Raw genomic sequence first — 23,693 nt, 5'->3', positions numbered from 1 at the left:
ATTAACAAATTTTTATTAAGTGACTGTTATGTTCTCTGTGTAAATATATGATAAGATTTTTTTTTTCGGTTTTATTTCAATAAATTGTAAAACCGCGCTTTCACAACGTTTTTAAGGAACGGAACCTGTAGTATCATGTCAACCTCAACCTATATATCTTACTGTCAACCTCAACCTATATACTTAATTACTTTACTCTATGATGTCAACTGTCAATGTCATCTGAACATTCTGAATAAAACTACAAGAATAATAAATATGTTTTAATATAACATTCTGGCGACGACGACGGAGCTATGACCGCACGCGTTGATCGTTTCCAATTCGATTCGTTCGATAACAAAACAGAAGACTGGGATTATTATATCCAGCGCTTCGAAATTGAACTACAAATTCACGGCCTCGACAAAGAAACTTCTGAGGATAAACGAAAACAACTTCTTCTTTCTCGGATTGGACCTACAGCCTTCAAGGTACTCGTAGATTACTATCGACCAGTTGTCGTTACTACGAAGTCGTACGATGACTTAAAGAAGGTGCTTAACGAATATTATGGGAAAAAAACGTACGTTCTCTCAGAAAGAGTTACTTTTGCGACTAGACACAGAAAAGCAGAAGAAACAATCACACAATTCATCCTCGAGCTAAGATCATTAGCGGGATACTGCGAATTCGGAACCACCCTAGACGAACGTATAAGAGACCAACTGGTAATCGGCATCAATAACAGCACATGGCAGCAAGAACTTATTAAAGAACACCCAACAAACAGTGCTAAACTCTCCGATGTTATAGCCACAGCAAACAAGCTAGAACAAGCAGAACTACAGAGCCAACGTTTAACGAACAACCCCCAGATGGGTACTGAACAACAAACCGTTAACAAAATAAGGCCCAAAACTCATCGGCCTACTCAACAACAAACTCCTAAAGTAAAAACATGTATGTTTTGCGGACGTGATTTTCACACGAACATGAATGACTGCCCGGCAAAAGGAAAACGATGTAATGCCTGCGGCAAAGAAAACCACTTTTCAAGCGTCTGCATAACCAGCGGTAGGCTCAAGTTAAAACAGAACAATACCACTAGACAAATAACAAGGCAAACAGACAGCGACGATGACAATTTTGATGAACAGAGCATACACACATTTGCTGTGAAGAGACACAACAACCCAACTACAAAAATTATGATACCAACTCAACTCAACGCAAAAAGGGTCGAAATGCTATATGATCCAGGAGCAGTGCATTCCGTAATTGGAAAAAACCTATGGAATTCTATTGGACGTCCACCACTAAAGAAATGCAAGAACCTTATGGCTTACACGGAAGTAGAAATCGAAACATTAGGAACATGCGAGATAACAGTTAATGCTTTTAACATTCAGAAGGTATTGACCGTTTACGTTACGCTACGAAACGATATTCCACTTTTTGGGCTGGATTGGTGCTTAAGTTTCAAACTACCTTTGCCCCCTGGAGCCAGGCTGTGCAATATAAAAACACCTGCAGCAATAACCTCAACCCAGCACGACACAAAACATAACAACGCAGTACAGAACATCCTTCAAGATTTCAAGTCACTCTTTGACGGTAAACTTGGAACTATAAAAGGGCATAGTGCTAAGATTCACATACCTAACGACGTGACGCCCAAAACATTTCGACCTCGCCCGGTACCACTCGCCTTACGTGAACAAGTGAACAGCGAACTACAACGACTAGTCCAAGAAGAAGTTATAGAACCAGTTGACACTATGTCGACTCCAATTGAATGGGCCTCCCCAATTGTCATTGCAATTAAGGCTAACGGAAGCATCCGCATTTGCGCCGACTTCAAAGTTACTATAAACCAACATGTCCAAACCGATGATTATCCACTTCCCAGATTTGAAGAGATTACATCAAAATTGTCTGGAGGACAACTGTTTACAAAGATCGACCTGAAAGATGCATACCTACAACTGATGATCCATCCAGAATCGCGGAAATACTTAACGATTTCAACACATAAGGGCTATTTTCGCTACAAACGCTTACCATTTGGAATTTCTTTTGCGCCGGCCGTTTTTCAAAGGACAATGCACCAGATCCTCAGTGGCATTGATGGTGTTGTTTGTTATCTTGACGACATTCTTATAACAGCCCATAACTTAGAAGAACATCTAACACGCGTAAAAACGGTACTAAAAAGGCTACAAGACGCCGGAGTGAAAAGCCAAGTAAATAAGTGCGCTTGGTTACAGGAAAGTGTCACCTTTCTAGGACATAAAATAGACGCCAGCGGTCTACACCCGACGGAAGAAAGAATCAATGCAATTAAGAACATGCCTATTCCGGCCAACACAACGGAACTCCGAGCACTACTAGGCTCGTTAACATATTATGGCCGTTTCATAGACAGCCTTCACATGAGATGCGCCCCATTGTACAGACATCTAAAAAAGAACCAAAGGTGGAACTGGACCGAAGAAGACACAAGAATAACGAACGAACTCAAAAACATCCTGACGTCATCGGACACGCTCGTACACTACGACGAAAACAAACCGATATATCTCAGCAGTGACGCATCAGAGAAGGGACTTGGTGCTGTTCTATTTCATAAAATCAACGAGACGATGAGACCCGTGGCGTATGCTTCGCGAACACTCTCCGACGTCGAACAACGATACTCGACTATCGACAGAGAAGCATTAGGGATCGTGTATGCTGTCACGAAATTCCACCAATATCTTTATGGTAGAAAGTTCATCCTGTTAACAGACCATAAACCCCTGGAAAGGATTTTCAGTCAAGATCGAGAAACACCCAAAATCGCTAGCAACCGGCTCCTTAGATGGGCCATGATCTTAAACAGCTATGAATATTCTATCCATTACCAGGCAGCACGAGAAAACACCCCCGCCGACGCACTATCAAGACTACCGATCGCATGCAACGACACAACACTAGAAGAAAGAACCGGGCTACCGCAATTCGCCCACTTACTACATCTGAGACTCGAGAACATTCCTTTAACAAAACACGAGCTACAAAAACAAACACTCAAAGACAAGACGCTCAACATTATCAAAAATTATATCATAACGCATTGGCCAGATAAGAAAGACCTTTCCAACGGGCTGCACACGTTTTATGAAAAAAGGGACCAGATATCATACGAAGACGGAATCTTACTTTGGAACGGAAGACTCGTCATACCAGAAACACTCCGACCACAGATCCTGGAAATGCTACACGACGGCCATAACGGCATCACAGCTATGCAGTCACTGGCACGTCTTCACGTATATTGGCCAAACATTGACAAAGACATATTAACTTTCTCAAAAAGGTGCAGTCTATGTCAGCAGTCCAGAAGCAACACGAATGAAGCTCCGGTGTTTCCGTGGGGAATACCAGTCGAGCCTTGGCACAGGTTACATGTAGACTACGCGGGGCCATTCTTAGGTCACATGTGGTTAATAGTTATAGACGCCTATACGAAGTGGCTAGAGGTTGTGCCGATGAACGTTACAACGACGAGGGCAACAGTGCAGAGATTAAAGAACATATTTGCTACATTTGGAACACCAAGATATATCGTAAGTGATAACGGGCCGCAATTCACTTCAGAAGATTTTAACCATTTTTGCCAAGTTTCAGGCATTACGCACATTAAAACAACACCCTATCACCCAAAAACGAACGGATTGGCGGAGCGCGCAGTGCGCACGTTTAAGGAGCGAATGCTAGCCAGTGACAGGAACCTTGACCTCCATGAACGCCTTAACAGCTTCCTTCGAGGATACCGCAATACCCCACGGCGCTCAACAGATCGATCGCCCTACGAAATGATGTTCGGAAGGCCAATACGCACTACTTTCGACCTGTGGAAGCCTGACGTAAGAGAGAACATGGAAAAGGCACGCCTCAAACAGATACTGAGACCTACCAACAAAGTAGTTGTGCCTCCGGTATATAAACCTGGCGATAAGGTTTGGATAAACAAACCTATCGGTAAGGGGTCTGACCCTGGAACAATCATTAAATGCAACGGACCTTATTCTTACGAAGTAGAACTCACGAACGGAGTACATAAACGCAAACATGCAGATCAGCTTCGCCTAAGATATGAACAAGTACCAAAGACAGCCATCGACATAAACCAACAAACATCTCGACATGTGCCCGAAACTAGACAACCTGAATCTGAACAAGTCCCAAGGAGAACGATCAAGATCAAAAACTTTACATACTACAGACGTAACGTTAACACTCGAGAACAGAGTGGCGACCATGGCGAACAACCGGCCCCAGTAGCGCCCAACCGGGATCACCCAGACGGTCCCATGCCCCCACCGGCACCTGTGGCCTCCACCAGCAGGGATACAGGCGGAGGAGCGGCCGAGCCGCCTGCGCCACCCCCATCATCTGCTCAGCCAGATCCACCCTCACCGCGCCGGTCGGGACGGAAGACGAAACCACCGTCACGTTTTGGCTTTTTCGGATTATAGACAAACAAGCCTTTTTTGTGAGAGGAGGAGTAATGTAGTATCATGTCAACCTCAACCTATATATCTTACTGTCAACCTCAACCTATATACTTAATTACTTTACTCTATGATGTCAACTGTCAATGTCATCTGAACATTCTGAATAAAACTACAAGAATAATAAATATGTTTTAATATAACAGAACCGATATTTTGTAATTATCTGAATATATTTTTTCTGGCAAAAATTTTATTTTTGGTAAAAGCTTTTCTCGCTGACTGTACTTTTCTTTCCACATGCAACTAATACTCAACGAGACATTTCCAACAACCCCAAACACATTTAGTTTATGCCCTGTTTTTCATAGAAAAATAAATCATTTTAAAATCTCTATTTATATATATATTTTGAATAAAATAACATAACATAAATATAAATTTGACTTACATACTAACAAGGCAAGTTAAAGCTTGTAAAAAGTGGATGATTCTAGATCTAGAATATCCACTCGTTTCATTATTACCTAAAGTCTATTTTTTATTCGGTAGACTAAAATGACATTAAATTTCATAGTATGAAATGACACATGATGTTCATACTATGAAATGTCATTTTAGTCTACCGAATAAAAAAATAGACTATACCTTGAGAAATGCATTTATACAGTTGTTCACTGACTACACTTGCACTGCATTTTCTACCTTTTGTAATGAAACACTTGACACTTGACAACTTAATACCAATTTATTCCAAAACCAAATTTACTATATAAGGGGCTGTGGGAAAATCTTAACAGCGCGAAGTAGCCGACAGAACAGCGACATCTACTGCGATATTGAGCAACTATAAAAATTAAACATAACTACATTCAACAACAGTTATTTGCCTTTATCACATAACTATTGACCTGAAAAACTATAAAAACTATTCGGAAGCAACAAAATAATCTTCCAAAGATTAAAACAACATAAACAATTCGATACAACCACTCTCCAACTAAAAACCAACCTTATTTCCTCGTCATACCCTTCTCTATGCAATAACACGCTCAAGATAATAACCTGATAATTCATCAAATCCTTTTGATCCTTATGTAGATATGTTAAGATTGATATTTAGATGGGATTAGTCGGAGGAGGGTGGATAAGAAGTACATACCATGCACATTTGTAAATAAGATTTATTATGGCTTCATACTTTGGGGTTGGGGCAAAGGAAGATCGGAAGGAAATGTATGTCGAGGGATTGTGTTCCACATCGGGTTAATTCGTGTTTATACTTGTATACAGATTACAGGGTGATACCTATAGGGTTATTTTTGTAAAAGTAAGCAGTGCATGATTAGTAGGTAAATAAAATTATTTCAATAAGTACGTCAGGAGGCCTACCGTAAAATGGGGTGAGTAGGGTCAAAACTGACATTCAAACCTCGATATCATTTTATTTTCACATATGGTGTATATAATAAGTGTTCCGGACGTTTGTATTTTAGTTTTTATTTTATTTTGGGTAGTTCCATTTCATAACTTTGACGATGAACAGGAAATCCCACCTCACGCTGTTGTCCCTCGTAATTGGGGTGAGATTGGATTTCATACAAAGGTGATTTTGGAAGATAGTTGGATCGATTTTTTTTTTATTATGAGTATTACTATAGCTCCATTTTAAATTGGAATACATTATTTTTGTAGCAGTAGCCTAAAATCCCATCTCACCCCCCTTTCATCCCTTCTCTCCCCATTCATAACCCAACTCTCCCCGCGAACCCTATTCACCCCATTTTACGGTACTAAAGATGGTGATCGTACATCAAATGTTTACAAGCAATAAAAAAATACAAAATATAATTTAAAAAACTACAATTAAATACAATAATAATATTGTATGTATTACGGAAAAATGGTGTTACGGACGGAAGGCGTGCGCGGAGCCGAAGCCAACACGTAGCTAATAATTTTGTATTATAGTTATATCCTTTATTTCTCTTCAAACTTAAGTGAGGTTATTTTATAATATGGATATAACAATAAAATACAAAAACATGTACAACAACAATACATAATAGGTAGGTACTTACTTATAAACATGTCATATAAAACCTAACCTAGTGTGCCGCCAGTAGGTGGGCAAGGCCCAAGCTGCCGGTGGTCAGGGCTAGTGCTATATTATTGTTACAAAAGTTAGTTTTTAACGTCAATACTTATTTTAAATAACTATCAAAACTTTTTAAATTCCGTCTAAAAATTTTGAAACTTTCAACAACCACACTTTTAACTCCTGACAATTTTCAACTTGTTCACCAATTTGAACGTTGATCGATCCTTGTACCTTCACTCAATTGTCCGCGGTATTCGGAAAACAAGATCCGTTCTAGACTAGAGAACGATACGATATGTACTAGATACGTTGTAGTTTAGATTTCAACTAATATTTTACAGCTCAATTCGGGAAACAAATGTCACTTTTACATTAAAATATCGTAATAATATCTTGTGGAAATCGTTCAAGAGTATCTCCAGAATCGCAAAAATGTCAAATTTGACAGGCTAGATCTCGAAAATATCGTTGTCGTATTTTGGTGATGTCTAATAGACATGTAATAGATATCTAGTTCAAAATCGGAATCGGGCCCTTTGTCTGTCCTTCCATCTCCTTGAAACTTATACCTAATAATGTTACTTAATAAGATGTTGACGCCATTTAATCTAGATTTCGCGTTTAACAACTTTTCATTAATACAATACCGTCTGCGAAGTTCGCAAGATTTGCAATCCATCAAACCAAGACAAACGGAGACGAGAAGTCCATTAGGACGAACTCAAACATAGCCTTCGGTTTGGGAAAGTCAATAATTAGGGAATATATCTTTACTTAACACCGAGGTTAAAAATATTGCCGTAAAACCATCCAAGTAATAGGTAGATTAATCCCCTTATTCATAAAAATTGCAAAGATCCAATGAAATTTTCTCGGTATCTTTTTCTGTACGTTCAATGCCAAACCTTACAGTTAGTTCCGATTTCTATGACACTTGAAATATATGCCAATGCGTGACATAAATGTTAAATGAAACAGTCGTCAACAGTTAAGAACATTGAGTAATAATCCCTAATCTGAACGGGAACTTTCTAGCGAAAGTTTCCAGAAACTTTGAGAATTTTCTGCAACTTGTCTATTGCTATTTGAGTATGCATGTCGTCGACTTTCCTCTTTACAGCTTGATTTAAACTTGACAACAACATAACCTTTGCTTCACATCCCTTTCCAAAATGTGTAATAACATCCGTTATATCCGTCCGTCTGTCTGCGCCCCCATATGTTCCAAACCGTTAACGGTAAGGCGAACTTTCTTAAGCCATTACGCTCGAAACTTTCAGAAAGCTGTGGAAGCTTGGTCAGAGCTTTGGGCTATTATAATACCAATTTAAGATTTTGCTATCAAGGTCATTCAACTCTCTTTTATATTATATAGTAAAAAACTCACATGTGTTGTATTTTTTTGCCAATCCACCGAAAGGAAGGTTTTGTTTTTACATTGTACCTATCTAGGTAAAACCACAACCACAACCACCAATCATGACCACATATCTATGTGGTCATGATTTTCATGTGAAGTAAAGTACCTAAAGTAAAATATTCTTTATTGCACCACTAAAATAAAACAAACTTAAATACGCACTAATGCTTAAACATCATTTTTTATCTTTAAATTTTTTTTTCAAACTTTGTAATATCGTTTAATTTTTAAACGGCTATCAAGTGTAACAAGCAATTGATAATCATTTGTCTTTATCCATCATTTTAACACTTGTGTTTGTTAGAAAGGGTCCAAATTTAACTGAGGTTTGCTAAGTTTTAGGAAAAGGAGGTTACACTACTGAACTCTGTTGTTATAATAATAAACTTCTTAAACAACCATGTAGTTCCTGATCTGCAAACATAAATAACTTGTTTACAAGTTGTATTGCTGGCTTACATTGTCACTAAAACTACATGCAACTGTATCTGAAAGTGGGTCATTTGTTACATTTTAGTATCTTATTTATTTACTGAAAGCCAGAATATTTTTCAGTGTTTTGCTTTCCGCTTCGCTTAAAATGATTGCATTAACATGTTTTAGATTTTTTTATTTTATTCGTATTAAATCTATAATTAATAAAATTTTATATATAATATTAAGCAACAGTATAATATGTAGCAACACAGATACATACTGAAAATACGTAAAACTTGATTAATTATATACTTTTTTTCCGGTATTGCATACATTCAGTAATGTAAGCTTCAGTAAGCAGATCCTAAACTACTATAAATTAACATTAAGACTTCTAACATTCTATGTTATTACACCGTAAATAGAGGTATACTTACAGTATACCCTCGACTTGGAAGTCATTTGCTGAGTACGATCAGGTCAGGTCAAACGAATAAATTCGTAATCCAATTTGGTGCGTATTAAGTATCCGGCACCGCAAGTAGAAACTAAATATTGGATTCAGTCCCTGACTTCTGAGCTAGGTAAAGACCTGTGTTACAGAAGTCAATGTCCTCTCCCAGACAATAGAAACTGTATAAAATAAACTAGTATGGCTTATTAACTATATTGTTTTTAATTTTATATTTAAAGCAATTAATTATATTTAATTATAGGGCTTCTTTTGATACCAGCATATATTAAGCTCGGTAACCGTGGCTACCACTAAGATCTATCAATATCCCGTAGAAGACTGATGAATAATTGCTCGAAGTAATTTCTATATGCCTCATCACGGTATCTTACGTACAGAAAGCGCTGCCGCAAAATTCCGCGTGGTGTTTGACGCAACTGCCATGGACACGCTGAAGGTACCGTGCCGCGGTAGGTGGAGAAATTAAATGATAATTTTTAGATTTTTACGTAATATGATATATCAATATTTAATGAACCCGATTGACTCTTTCATTTGTAAATAACAAATTTGTAATATCAAACGAAAATAAATCTCAATTCTTAAGTCACAGTAAGTCAAAGTCATAAAATCGGGAAGCATTTCTTATCTCTCTATAGTAAACTAAATATTCATCAAAGGATTTGCAACAAAGTAACTTAGCACACGTATTTGTTAGGTTTTATATTTATGAGAAATCCTTTTCCTCTTTTCTCGAATCCCTTATTTAGTTCCCAATCTAATTAAAGTGCCCCACTTCCCAACTTAGTTGAGTAATATGCCCAAATTGATACGCAACCATAAATCGGACGCGCTCCACTTTCTGGCCATATATTCTGCTTCCCTTTTACGTTAACCAGCGTAGCTTGGCCTTGAATTCTGTTATAATTATACATAAGCGAAGACCATTATATACTGGTGTCTTGATTGTATTCTGCAAGCGTTTGAAATGAAACCTCTGACCGTTGCGTTTTAGTTATAACTTTGTACCTATGGTTATTTAGAAATATTTTGCTTTATGGGGCTTGGGGATGCGGAAAAACTTACATGCACTGGTTCTGCGTTTTCCTCCTTATAGAGTCTCCAGTCTCCACTGATTCGGCGGCACTTTATTTTGTTGTATGTATACTTAATTATAGGGATCCCTTTGGTTTCATTTTCTTCAACACACAATATATCGAATCGAGTTTTATTTTACATGTATTGATGTGACATGTGACATTTTTTCTCTTTTTATTATCGCCTTGCCGTCTATATTGAAAACCCGACAAGGAGGTCAGAATTCATAGGTTAAGTATTTAATACGTGGCGCAAACATTCCCCCGGCCTTGAAAGGAATAGCTTTCAAAAAGTTATTTAAAATAAATCATTTACTACATAATAGCATCCTTATTGCTCAGAGAAAACTAAATTGACATAAACATATGAAGCCTCCATAACTTGAGAGAGATAACTAAATACTAATAGAAATATGAAATTATATTATTGAGAAGGCAAAGGACATAATTTGACCAAAGGTCTTTTAAGTGTGCCTGATTTTGTTTTAACCAAAGCAACTCTGGCAATACCGTCCTTGCCTGGAAAGAGTTGAGTTATAAGACCTAACGGCCAATGTAGAGGCATAACATTATCTTGAAGGATGACTACAACAGTTCCTTCCTTAATAGGCTGAGAAGGAGTATTCCATTTTTGTCTGGTTTGCAACGTGTGCAAATACTCATCGCGCCACCTCTTCCAAAATGATTGCGTTAAGCGATCTAATAATTGATATCTTTGCAAAAGATGATCAGATGTTACCTCCGCAACAGACGCAGCTGGAAGATATTTCAATGGAGTAACATTAAGAAAATGAGCTGGCGTCAATGCGGAAGGTTCAGCTGGATCAGAGCTTAACACGGATAGCGGTCTAGAATTTAATAAAGCCTCAATTTCACATAGAATTGTCATTAATTCCTGAAATGACAAGATTTGTTTACCTATCGTACGAAACAAATGTGATTTGACGCATTTAACGTTACTTTCCCAACATCCTCCAAAATGTGGAGCACTGGGGGGAATAAATCGCCAAATTATTTTATTGGCTGATAGTTCAGTTTCCCAAGCGTCTCGATACTCATTCGCAAGGAAATTATGAAGTTCTTGCAAATATGTATTGGCTCCCTGGAAGTTGGTTCCGTTATCGCTGTACATATATTTTACAGGACCACGTCTGGATAAAAACCGCTTAAATGCTGACATAAAGCTTGCTGTACTTAAGTCAGTTGCAAGTTCTAAATGAATTGCTCGCGTTGTGAGACATGTGAATAAGCACAAATAAACCTTTTGACTCTTCACGCCTCTTCGTCGAACAGGTGTACAATACAACGGACCAGCGTAATCACAGCCAGTATGTATAAAGGCTTTCTCAACTTGATTTACCCTGCATGCTGGTAAATCTGCCATCATTGGGGAGTTAGCCTTTGGCTTGGTCCGGAAGCAGTAATTGCATAAATGAATGCGATGACGAATAATACATCGAGCTGCTATGATCCAGAATCGATGTCGCATAATAGATATAAGAGTTTCAGGTCCTGCATGTAAATGGTGTCGATGATAATAATCGACCAGTAGGTTAATGATGTGATCACGACGTGGCAATAACAAAGGATGTTTATAATCGTAATCTTCATCAGAATTACTGAGACGTCCTCCGACGCGAAGGATTCCATCTTGAATAAATGGCTTCAGGCTTGCTAAAGCCTTTGTAAACCCTTTTTTCAGGGTCATATCTAAAATATGTTGACTGAAATAAACTCTTTGTAGAGCTCGTACGATTTCTAATTCGGCTGCTGTTAAGTCATCAGCACTAATCCCTCCTTTAGGTAATCGTTTTATAAATTTTAAGATATAGGCAACTGTGCGTACATATTTAACCCATGACGAGAACCGTTTAGACAAATCATAAATTAAGTTGTCGTTCGAATTGTCACAAGTCACTAAAGAAACCGTTTTTTCTTCAGGAACGTTGACTTCGTCTGGTATAAACGCCTGAATCGGCCATTCGTTTTTCGGGAGTTTCATCCATGGAGGGCCTGATAGCCATAGAGGATGGATCACCAGTTGAGCTGGAGTTAAGCCTCTAGACAGGCAGTCGCTTGGATTTTCTGTTCCCTTAATATGATAAAAATGATCGCTTGATAAGTTATCTTGGATCTTGGTAATTCGATTGGCCACAAAAGTTTGCCATCGATGAGGCGACGAATGAATCCAACAAAGTGTCACTGTTGAATCGGAGAAGGCCAACACAGAGTCGATTGGGTATCTGGTTGAGTAGGTATCAACCACCCTTTTTATAAGTTGTGACAATAGCAATGCTGCGCATAATTCCAGTCTTGCTAGGCTGACAACCTTCACGGGCGCTATCTTAGATTTAGCGCAAATTAAATTAATGACACCTCGGTCATCATTAGGAAAAGTGACGTAGGCATAAACCACTCCACCATAAGCTCTTTCACTAGCATCTGAAAAGCCGACTATAGTTAATGAACAGTTTTCAATGACACCAATATGTCTGGGAATGCTAATGTTAGATAGTAGCGGTAGTTCACCTTGGAACTGTTGCCATTGGCGTACAATATGATCAGGCGGCAATTCGTCCCAATCAATTTTCAAAAGCCATAACTCCTTTATTAGAAGCTTAGCGAACACAATTACAGGGGCAACTAGGCCCAGAACATCGAATAGTCGAGCTACCGATGAAAGAATGTTTCTTTTACTACACGGTCGATCGTCGGGACTAACCTGGAACTTGAATACATCTTCACCAGGATACCAACGCAGACCTAAAATCTTCAACGTTGTATCATCGTCGAAGGTGACACTTTGGGATAAATGTAGTCCTTTCGGTATTTCTTTCAGAACAGCTGCAGAATTTGACGACCACTTTGCCAGTTGGAATCCACCTTTCAAGAACAAATCCAGCAGTTGTTTAGTCGCTTGCACAGCTTGGTCTTCATCAATAACGGAACTGGCTACATCATCCATATAAATATCACGAGATGCAATTTCCTTTGCGAGTGGGTATTTATCACCTTCATCAGCTACTAACTGTTTAACAGTTCGCAGTGCCAGAAAAGGACTGCTACGTAGACCGAAGGCTACCCTATTATACTGAAATACCTTTATAGTTTCTTCAGGATTAAACCTATAAAGTATACGCTGATAAGGACGATCCTCCCCCCGTACGTCAATACACAGATACATTTGACGTACATCAGACGTGATAGCAATACCAAAAAATCGTAAGTTTAGGAGAATGCAGAACAAGTCAGCTTGAAGACTTGGTCCTGCGTGAAGTATGTCATTTAACGATAAACCGCTTGTGGTCTGTCCACTAGCGTCCAGCACAATTCTAACCTTTGTGGTTATTCTGTCAATTTTGACAATTGCGTGGTGGGGTATGTGATAAGCATCATTTGACTTATCATTTGGAACCTCAGATAAATATTTTTTATCAATATGTTCACGGATAACTTCATCATAAGCTGGTTTTAATTCAGGTTGCTTGACGAATTTTCTTTCAAGCGCTAAAAATCTGCGTTCAGCAGTCTTGTAAGAATCGCCTAAATTGCTTGGGTCCAATTTAAACGGAAGTGCTACTTCATAACGTCCGTCTTCCAAACGATTGATTGTATTCTTGAAAATATCTTCAGCTTTTTTCTCGTCTGGACTATGAATCACTCCTCCATCCAAATCTTCAATTTCCCAGAATTTTTGCATTAAATTTCCGACATCAACCGAAGTAAAATACCCAGCTGCTGAGTAGGAAGCGTTAACTGCGGGAGCATCGCCTAGTATGATGTACCCCAGTGTAGTTTCTAAAGCGTCAGGCAAACCAGGTTCGTTTTCAATTTTATCTGACATTAACAATTTGGTGAATAACTTAACACCAAGAAGTACGTCAATTTCACCTGGAATCGCCCAAGAGTCATCTGCTAGATGTAAATTATCAAACAGATCAGTTGCAGATTGATCAATATGACAGGTCGGTAAATCAGGCGTAATCTCATCTAAAACAAGCGCTTCGATAGTATATTGATGTTTAGGATCATATCTTGACCTAAATGTTAAGTTGACATTTCCTCGGATGGGTTGTGTTATCGTTGTTCCACCTAATCCATTTATTGACGTCACTGGGCTGCTGTGTACAGGAAGACCTAAATTCTTGCAGCACTTCAATGTAACGTAATGTTTCTGTGATCCTGGATCCAGCAGACATCTCAAAACCTTGTCCTTGCCGTTACGCCCACTAGCGAGTACCTGAGCAGTGGCGAGAATTTCCGTCAAGGGTGATGTAGTCTGTCCCGATGCCGAATGAGTACATACAGAGGCACCGTTGTCCTTTACGGATGAACTTGTGCTAGCTTCACTATCATCCTTAGATGAAGACTTGGACTCGTTGTTATTCATTGCAGGTTTTGAGTTTTCGAAGTGTAACGTTGTATGATGTTTGCCTTTACATTTACGACAAGTTTTCTTCGAGGAACATTTCGATGCAGTATGATGCGTGTTCAGACAATTAGTGCACGCGTGAGTTTCCTTAACGAAATTAAATTTTTCGTTAGGCGTGAGTTTCATGAAATTATTGCAATTATAAAGTTGCGAGTGATCATTACTCTTGCACATAGCACATGAACTTCCGTTGTCATGCCCTTGCGTGCTAACATACGCTTGGGGCGTGCGAGGGAGGGGAGCTCGCACGCTGCTAGTGTTGGCAGCGGAGCCGCTTTCAGCCTTAGTTGGCGTTCGTTGCGATGTCCGATATAAAATCTTCACTTGTTCCCTAACGAAACAAATGAATTCGTCATATGTAGGCATTGTAGAAGAATTCCGAATAGACATCTCGAAATTCTTTGTGGTATCTGAATCTAATAACTTAAGACCCAGGTGAATGAAAATAAAGTCACTTAAGTTTTCGAGCTTGAGTTGTCTTATTGCTGAAATAGTAGCAGCAAACGAATCAATTATTTTTTCTAAATTAGATGCCGAAGGACCGTTGATGTTGACAGGTTTCATCGAAAACAGCTGGTTTAAATATGACGTAGCTAATGCGCGTTTATCATCATATTTCGCGATCAATGCTTCCCAAACTGTGTTGTAATTTTCTGCGGCAGGTATAACTCCCGCACAGATCGACTTTGCCTTTCCTGTCAAATGACTAAACAAATAATGAACACGCTCAGAATCCGTAAGTTTTTTATTCTCATGTATGACACGCTTAAATGTTTCATAGAAGAATGGGAAGTTTTGAATATCTCCATCGAAAGAAGGAAGTTCAATCCGAGGAATTTTAATGGAGTCGTCCTTACATGAATGGCTCGAATCCCTGGATGCCGAGAGGCTCGGAACAGGTGCATCAATTTTCGAAATTTGACATTTGATTACGCAGTAGAGATCTTCAAACGCATTCATTGCGCTGTAGTTGACGATGTACTCCGGGTCCAGCTCCAAGTTCAGAAGATTGACTTCATCCATCAACTCTATAAATTCTTTTCTCAGTTGATCGACCAATCGAGCTTGCGCGATGAACTGCGAGAAAGCCTTCTTGTCACTGCTTAACTTTGGAATCATGTCATAAATATTTTGTAAACGCATGAAACATTGAGCACGTTTTGCTTCCGCGAGCTTAAGTCGCGTTGCCATGGTTACCTAGTTATTACTATGACAGCACGAAAAAATATGAACAATTTGTGCTAAGATGCACAAATAATTATAAATTATATTCAACTTGTATAATACCTTAATGCAAGTCGAAGGAAAATGAAGTAAATACGAACGTTACGCTTGTATAATACCTTAATACAAGTGTAACCTTCGCAATAGGTTAATTACAGTTTATGAAAAACTGAGGCTTTTAGGAATAATTTACCCGTAGCTTTCAGTTTAGTAGAGTGTATTTAGTAACTTAAAATACACTGAAATTATATACTTAACGAATATGGTGTGCAAAAATGTTCCGTGAAAATTATGTCACAATATGACAGTTACAAAATACGAAATTTATTTGTAACGCATTTATAAGGTAGCGTGATGAATAATCCCACACGCTACGCGTAAATGAAATATGAAATAAAAATAACAGACAATAAGAATAAATTAATTTACTGACCGTACTTTGAAATAGAATTATGACGGGAACATTTTTTTGAAAATTAAGAAACCGAAAGGAAATCCGAAATTATATTTTGTACCTACGCGATTCAGTGAGCAACAAGGTTATTATGTAATATTTTTAAAGGTAAATTTGGAAACCGGTTCAAAGGCCAAAAAATGGGGATGCGGAAAAACTTACATGCACTGGTTCTGCGTTTTCCTCCTTATAGAGTCTCCAGTCTCCACTGATTCGGCGGCACTTTATTTTGTTGTATGTATACTTAATTATAGGGATCCCTTTGGTTTCATTTTCTTCAACACACAATATATCGAATCGAGTTTTATTTTACATGTATTGATGTGACATGTGACATTTTTTCTCTTTTTATTATCGCCTTGCCGTCTATATTGAAAACCCGACAAGGAGGTCAGAATTCATAGGTTAAGTATTTAATACGTGGCGCAAACAGGGCTATTAATAAAAAAAGTTGCTTGGTGAGTCTAGTCAGTAGATTTTTATCCTATTGACAAAGATAGATAATGTATATTATATACCACGTCGGTGAAAAACGTGCATACGACCCGCCTGATAGTAAGTACCTAGTCACCGAAGCGGAACGTCGCATGCAACTCCAGAGGTGTAATAGGTACATGCACGTTGCCGACATGTTTAATACCTGTAAATTCCTTTTTCGAGAGAGGGAGAGAGGGAGCTCATTCCAAGAGCATGTTGAAAGACAGATTCCAAGAGCATTTTGCCTGTCTTGTGGGTATTGAGGGTGAAGAAGGATCTAATCAATAGGTTTTGCTCTATCGTTATGTTTTTTTATCTTATCCGGAAAGTTACTTAAAATACATGTATCATCACTAGTGCTACTTAATTACCATGACTCACCAATGTTTGCCTAGAAAAAATAGGTAGTTACATACATACATATAATCACGCCTATTTCCCGGAGGGGTAGGCAGAGACCACGGATTTCCACTTGCTACGATCCTGACATACCTCTTTCGCTTCATTCACTTTCATAACATTCCTTATACACGCTCGCCGGTTTAGGGTGCTCTTGACCTGGCCTTTCTTCAGGATTTCCCCGATCTGATCAGAGAAAGTCCGCCGACTCCCTCTTCTACTTCTCCCTTATACACACAACACACTACAATAGGTAAATAATTTAAGTAAATGCGGAAAAGGGCCCACGCTTCATAAGTTCACGTTAATTTACTATAATTATACATTACATTAAAATTATTATAACAATATCGCTATAAATAAATCTATTAGCAATATGATATTACAAGCGAAAACTATATTACTCGTAGGCATAGATTTCGTTGTCCATAAAAGTTATAATAATGAAACTAGCTCATTTTCTGTGCCTCCTATGCCCGAAACTATAACGCCTACTGACCCTTAGACTGTGTCAACACTGGGTTTATCACCTTTTTACCCCCGGCGCAAAAAGAGGGGTGTTAATAGTACATTACGATACAAGTGCGAAAAGTATGAAATTCGCGAATTACATAGCAAAGGTACATATGGCCCTTTAAATTTTCGACACGCAGTAAGAGCTTGATACCGCACTAGGGCGGTAAATTAGCACCATATGTAATTATGTACTGTAAAATACATTTCACAGCTATTGTGTGTGTGCCTGTTTGTGGCATCGTAGCTATGAAACTGGTTAACTGATTTGGATGCGGTTTCTTTTATTTGAACATAATGGAATATTTTCTCAAAATCAGTTCATTCGTTTCATCTCATTGAGTTCTTTTTTATTTTAATTTAATACAATTATATAAAGTTATTATAATTTATGTATTCACTTTGTAAAATTCTTTAAATTATTATCCCTCAAATCCCTACTAATCTTATAGAAGTTGAAGTTTTCCATCTTATCATTTTTAAATAAAATACGGCAAAAAAAACTAAAAAACGTATTATAATACTACTTACTAAATTCGAAAGTAACTCCATCTGTCTGTCAATTACCTCTACAAGTATGGTACCTATGGAAATAATTTGAAGCCCGGGGAAGGATTTATGGGATAGTTTTTATGTAAGACGAAGTCATAAACAGAAACTAGTGGATTATATTCCTTCAAATTGATACCAATTGTAATACCTACCTATAGAAATAATCCAAACCCAAGTTATGAAGGTTCAAAAAAAACGTCGAAGCGCTTCGAGAAAAGTTAGGTAAGTAGTGCCCTTGCGCTTCGCTTTGCTGGTCTTGGCGGGGACACTACCGACAAAGATTAAAGTAGATATTATGTTATGTACAATACCGACCTTTAACCCCATGTATTTTACCTTCTAAAGGTCACGATCGAATATTGAATTTACAAATTTCCCGGAATTACTTGTAAAACAAACTGCCAATTTAGAGACTAATCCAAACTTGAATGAGTTAATACAACTTAAAAGCTGCTATATTGGTGACGCAAGAGCGGGTGAGTCGAGTTCCTGAGGTTTACCGCGAACTGCAAAAATCCCTTTAGTTGGAAATATACTTACGTAAAAATGTGTCGGTAAGAACCCATAGTGTACATTTAATTCGCACACGTTTGCGTTAAGTGTAATTTTTAAGTAACAATATCAATAATATACATTTATTTAACAATAAAAGTTTAACAGAGGGCAGCTAAGGGACATTGCAGTGAACCCCGCGCTTTGTGATTTTGAGTTTCCAAAACGTTCGTGGTTACTCACTTTAGTAGACCGCCACTTTTGGGGTAGCTCACTTTGAGTGTTACTTTAAAGGTAGGTAGGTCACTTTTTAGTAGTAACATTAGTCACGTCCTATTAGTTATTAGTTAAGAGATTTCCGCAAGGACAGACTCTATCAGATATATCGGAGCGGCTAAGGCGCTCACAAATATCTGAACACGCCTCTATTGTCAGGGCGTTAGAGTGTGTGTTCAGATATTGTGAACACCTTGGCCGCTTCGATAGGTATATTATTATGACTGAGTCGACTGTATCTTAGACTGTAGCTCGCCTTTGCTCGGTTTGCAATTGGAACATACAAGTTAATCATCAAGTAGGAGTATGAATACAACTTTAGTTATTATATGCGGTGAATGAACCGTTTTGTTCTGTGTTGCTAACCCGGTAATCTTGACTTTGAATATAACGTGCCGTCTATTTGCACATATTTTATTCAATTGTGTGAGAACGAGGTGCAAAACTACAATGTAGTATTTATTTTAACTTAATCACATTCTTAAGGAGCTACATTCCCTAGACCGTCACTTTTGAGATAGGTCACTTTGTTTAGAGTGCCACTTTCAAGGTAGGTCACTTTTATTGATCGTCAATTCGTCACATTTGAGGTAGATCACTTTTCTAACATTAACTACATTTTAGTACCTACTAATTTTCAGGAGGTTAAAAAGATCGAATTTAATCGAATTTAAAACTGTTGTGAGACATACTAACATTGAATAATTTTACGGTTTAGACTAGTCACTCGCGCGACATGTTAGGTTAAAAAGAGATTGCCGCAAGTACAGTCAAAGTGTAAAAATATGGGTGCATATAACTTATTCATAAATGTCCTATAGTTCTTAATTCGCAGACTTAAGAGCTATTGGGAGTTATTTTTCAGTATGTGTGCACCCATATTTTTACACTTGACTGTACCGTAGAATTCGGCTAGCCTCCGCTCGTATCGCAATTGGAACATACAAGTTAATCACCAGGTAGGAGTATGAAAACAACTTTTTTCTACTCCAGCACTTAAATGTGTCAATTAAATGACTGACAGTGATATCTAAAGCAATGTCATTTGAATGATTTGTCTATAGGCTCATAAGATGACTGCTAGCAGTCATCTTATGAGTATAATACAACTGCTTTATTTTTTTTAAAGATACAAGTTCCGATCATCTTGATTGAAAGAGGTATGTTTTCATTTACAATAATCCCTCTTTTTTTTTTTTAATAATAACTCAATTTTTTTTAAATAATAACTCTTTTTTTTAATAATAATTTTTTTTTTTTTTTTTTGCTACAGCTGTCATAGAAAAAGTAATGTATGCAACAGCTCATAATTGGTTCTTAAAATTCTCGGGTCTTTTTTTACAAAACTCGACTACGTCTCGTTTTGTAACTTCGACCCTTGAATTTTAAGAACCCTTATTATATCACTGTTGCATAAACTACTATAGTAATTATATGCCACCACTGAACCGTTTTGTTTTGTGTTGCTAGCCCGGTAATCTTGACTTTGAATTTATTATAACTTGGAACGCCTGTTTACACATAATATATTTTATTCAAATGTTTAGTGTTTCATTAATGTTTAGTGTAAATATACTTACTAGAATACGTAATTTAAGGTAAGGAATATTTTATTGATATAAAAATTAAGGAAGGCATTTTACAATCTCTATTAACAATGAATTAGATATAACATAAAGTGTAATTCTATGGAAACTCAATACTCAATATTTTATTGCAATTTCACAAACTAAAACTGCCAACCACTACACGCAACTCAGGCAGACCACCTACCACCTGGGGGACGACGGTTGAAAAAGACCTAAAAGAAGCTCATTTAAATAAAGACGTAGCGCAAGACCGCGCTAGATGGAAATTGAGGACAAGGAAGGCCGACCCCAAGTAAATGGGAACAGGTCTAGCAGGAAGAAAAAGAGGTGGTAAACTTATCCTAAGCTAGGTCTTTGTGAACCCTGTTGGGTACTGCAATATACTATTTACAATTCCAAGGAGAGGAGAATTTGTGATTAATTATCTTAATATTATAAGCAAATGTAAAAATAAGAATTAAATTTATGTCAAATTTATCAAAATTGTCTCTGAATGATGAATTTCCTAGTGACTTTTGTTTACATAGGTAGTTAGCAAATCCAATAGAATGACACTTTATAATTATGGGCAATGATAATAACTGTTAATGATACGTGTCACATAAGTGTCGGTCAAGTAGGCAGTTTTTTTTTAAATCAAATATGTTCTAAGAGCTTTCTTTAAATATATTCCGTCGTTGCTCGGATGGCAGAGGTGACATTTTTAACCGACTTCATGAACCGACTTGAAATTCCGCAACATGGCGCGTGATCATAATATATTCGCCAAAGTAGATTTCAACGAAAAAGCTATTAAATATTGAAGAGTATCTGTTCAAGTACATAAGAAATAGCCATTTTAATAAATATAACCACCTGTAGCTCGTAAACGCTTATTTTCTTAAAGTTACCTCTGAACAACCCTTAAAGGGCGATAATAAAAGTTCATTGACAAAGTTCACCAGCTGGGGCGTGTGCGCTTTGATCTTCGCCGCCCACGCCTCGGTGAAGTACGGTTTAGTTTTACTGGATGAGGCAAAGCGTAAAACAACCATACCCAGAATAAATAATAGTACTACTAATAATAATAATAGTACTAGGTACAGAAGATTGGTGTGCTAAAATAACATTGGTACTGGCACTTAATTAAGTACTGAACGTGTGGACCATAGTTGTACTATTGTAATAAGTATAGTTGGATTCTTATACGGCAGTTTATTTGATACCAATTGAAACTTGACTTACTTGACCTAAAAATATAGGCGTAACTTTGCTAATCCGCGAAATTACAATGTGTTAGACAATTGTTTTACAAGTGATCATTTCGCAGATTAGCAGTCATATATTTGATTTAGCCAATTTGTTTAGTCCCTCTAATATTTTGGAGTTTTTAGTCGTACTAGCGGTAACCATTGTAATTGGCAATCTGGAGAGCGTTAATTCGAATACGGGATCGTATTTTTGGGAACTTGTGTCCTAAACGATTTCTATTTATATTTTAAATACCATTTGATATTTATCAGTTCACTCTCCGCTGAAAGAAAGAGAACCGCCAACACTTCACCCACCTTATTCCATTGACCTTATTCCTCGTAACTATTTTTAAGGTAAACTAATAACAACGCAATAATAAAATAAACACGATCGACCTACTTTATAGATAGTATATTATTGGTTACAAAGTGTAAGATATCTCAATACCTATTTATGTCTCTTGTTCATGATTTTAATTTGCTATATTGATTATTGAATTAGTATATTATCTCTTTGCCTGAGATACAGGATTATATTCATAGTTCAGGCGCACGTAACAATGTACGTAATATGTAAAAGTTCTCGCATAATGTAACATTAGCAATAAGGTTTTCTTAATAAATTATTCTTTTATTTATTTCTCTTCTTAGGTTGGTTTTTTACAATATGGATATAAAAATAAAATACAAAAACACTTACAAAAACAATACAAAATACTTATAAACATATTATAAAAAACCTAACCTAGGGTGCCGCCAGCAGCGGGGCAAGACCCAAGCTGCCGGTGGTCAGGGCTGCAGAGAGAGGAACCGGCGGACTATCCGCGCCGTGTCCAAGATGACCGCCTTCTGCATCTGGCCCTTGACCCAACCACCTAGCGAGAGTCTCTCAAGATGTTGGTCGAGACTCTTCGCTATTAGACCGTTCGCTGAAACAACTATCGGGACAATGATCTTATTATTATTATAATTATCTTAAATTATTCTTATTCTTATTCTTATTGAGCGTACCCCAGCCACATCTAGTACACTTATGTTCCTGTTACCAGGGCTGCTAATATTAATATCACAATTGCGTGGGAGTAACCCCGTTATATATTTAACCCCGGCCCTGTTGCCTTCAGTCGTTCGCCGGGGTGCTGATAAACGGTCATATATCTCACATATAGCTATCTTGTGATTCAAGTATAAAATATCATTTCAAGTTGCCTAATTTAATAATAGTTTAATATAATAAAAATATTGCTTTTTACTTTTTTAATTCGATTTGCTGTATTTTACAAAATGTAAGTATTTATTTTTATGCAAGTACTTTATTTGTAACTCGTATTTTGAAATAGTTACTTAATATTGGAAATGACTATAACGTTACAAAAATAATTTAAAAAATAATATTGACGAAGACAGAAAACTAAGCTTTTAATTTGATTTTATACTAACCATAAATTTTTATATAACGACCTGACATGTTTAACATCATTTCTGTAAGACGAGACCCGCTCAGCAAGTTTTCGAACATAACATCACTTTAGATTTATCATAAGATAACACAAAAGACGAAAAAACACTATAATAGTCTTCACAAACAGCTAAACTAGCTAAAGTTCATGCCTTAAGAGAAAATCCTCCTTCAGAGAAAAGCTCCTCACAACTGTAGGTATCAATAAATAGTTCCTTTTCTACAAGTTCTCTAGAAGCAACATCAAAATAATAAAACGGTCGATAAGATTGGGAGCAACAAGCTATACTGTACATATACTCCCTTTCGGTGGTTGAAAGCGTTACAAAAATCATGCACGCTTCTAAGTAAAAGGGAACCTTATTGTGTAGGTAGGACGGTTGTTTTTGCTACACATCGAGATGGGTTGGTTCTGAAAATTTGCTTATAGTTGAGTTTGCCGGTTTGCGGAAAAACGTGATATTCCTCAAGATATTGGACCTTTACTTATTTTATGTGAGGACTATATTATACCTTGTTAACTCCTCTATCTTCTGTATTAATTTTATATCATGTTTTATGTACGATTAGGTACCTAACCTCCATTGTATTTTGATGTATAGAAATTGGATGTTTTCACAGCCGAAT

The 23,693-nt window shown here is 37.3% G+C and overlaps 2 protein-coding genes across 2 annotated transcripts in view; both read left to right on the top strand.

Moving 5' to 3' along the window:
• Positions 1-23,693, top strand: part of LOC134658492 (uncharacterized) — a 49,374-nt gene that overhangs the window by 3,968 nt on the left and 21,713 nt on the right. The gene's annotated exons all lie outside the window — the stretch shown is intronic.
• On the top strand, positions 297-4,502 carry LOC134658493 (uncharacterized protein K02A2.6-like). The gene has a single exon (XM_063514180.1). It carries the CDS (start codon positions 297-299, stop codon positions 4,500-4,502), a length of 4,206 nt encoding a protein of 1,401 aa, XP_063370250.1.

This window comes from Cydia amplana, chromosome 22, assembly GCF_948474715.1.
Source record: "Cydia amplana chromosome 22, ilCydAmpl1.1, whole genome shotgun sequence".
Lineage (NCBI taxonomy): Eukaryota > Metazoa > Arthropoda > Insecta > Lepidoptera > Tortricidae > Cydia > Cydia amplana.
Note: the sequence above shows the minus strand (reverse complement) of the source record. Positions and strands in the feature narration are given on the sequence as shown.

What these genes read in the sequence shown, in the direction of transcription:
- LOC134658493 (XM_063514180.1), top strand. Translation starts at nt 297, where the DNA reads ATGACCGCACGCGTTGATCGTTTCCAATTCGATTCGTTCGATAACAAA.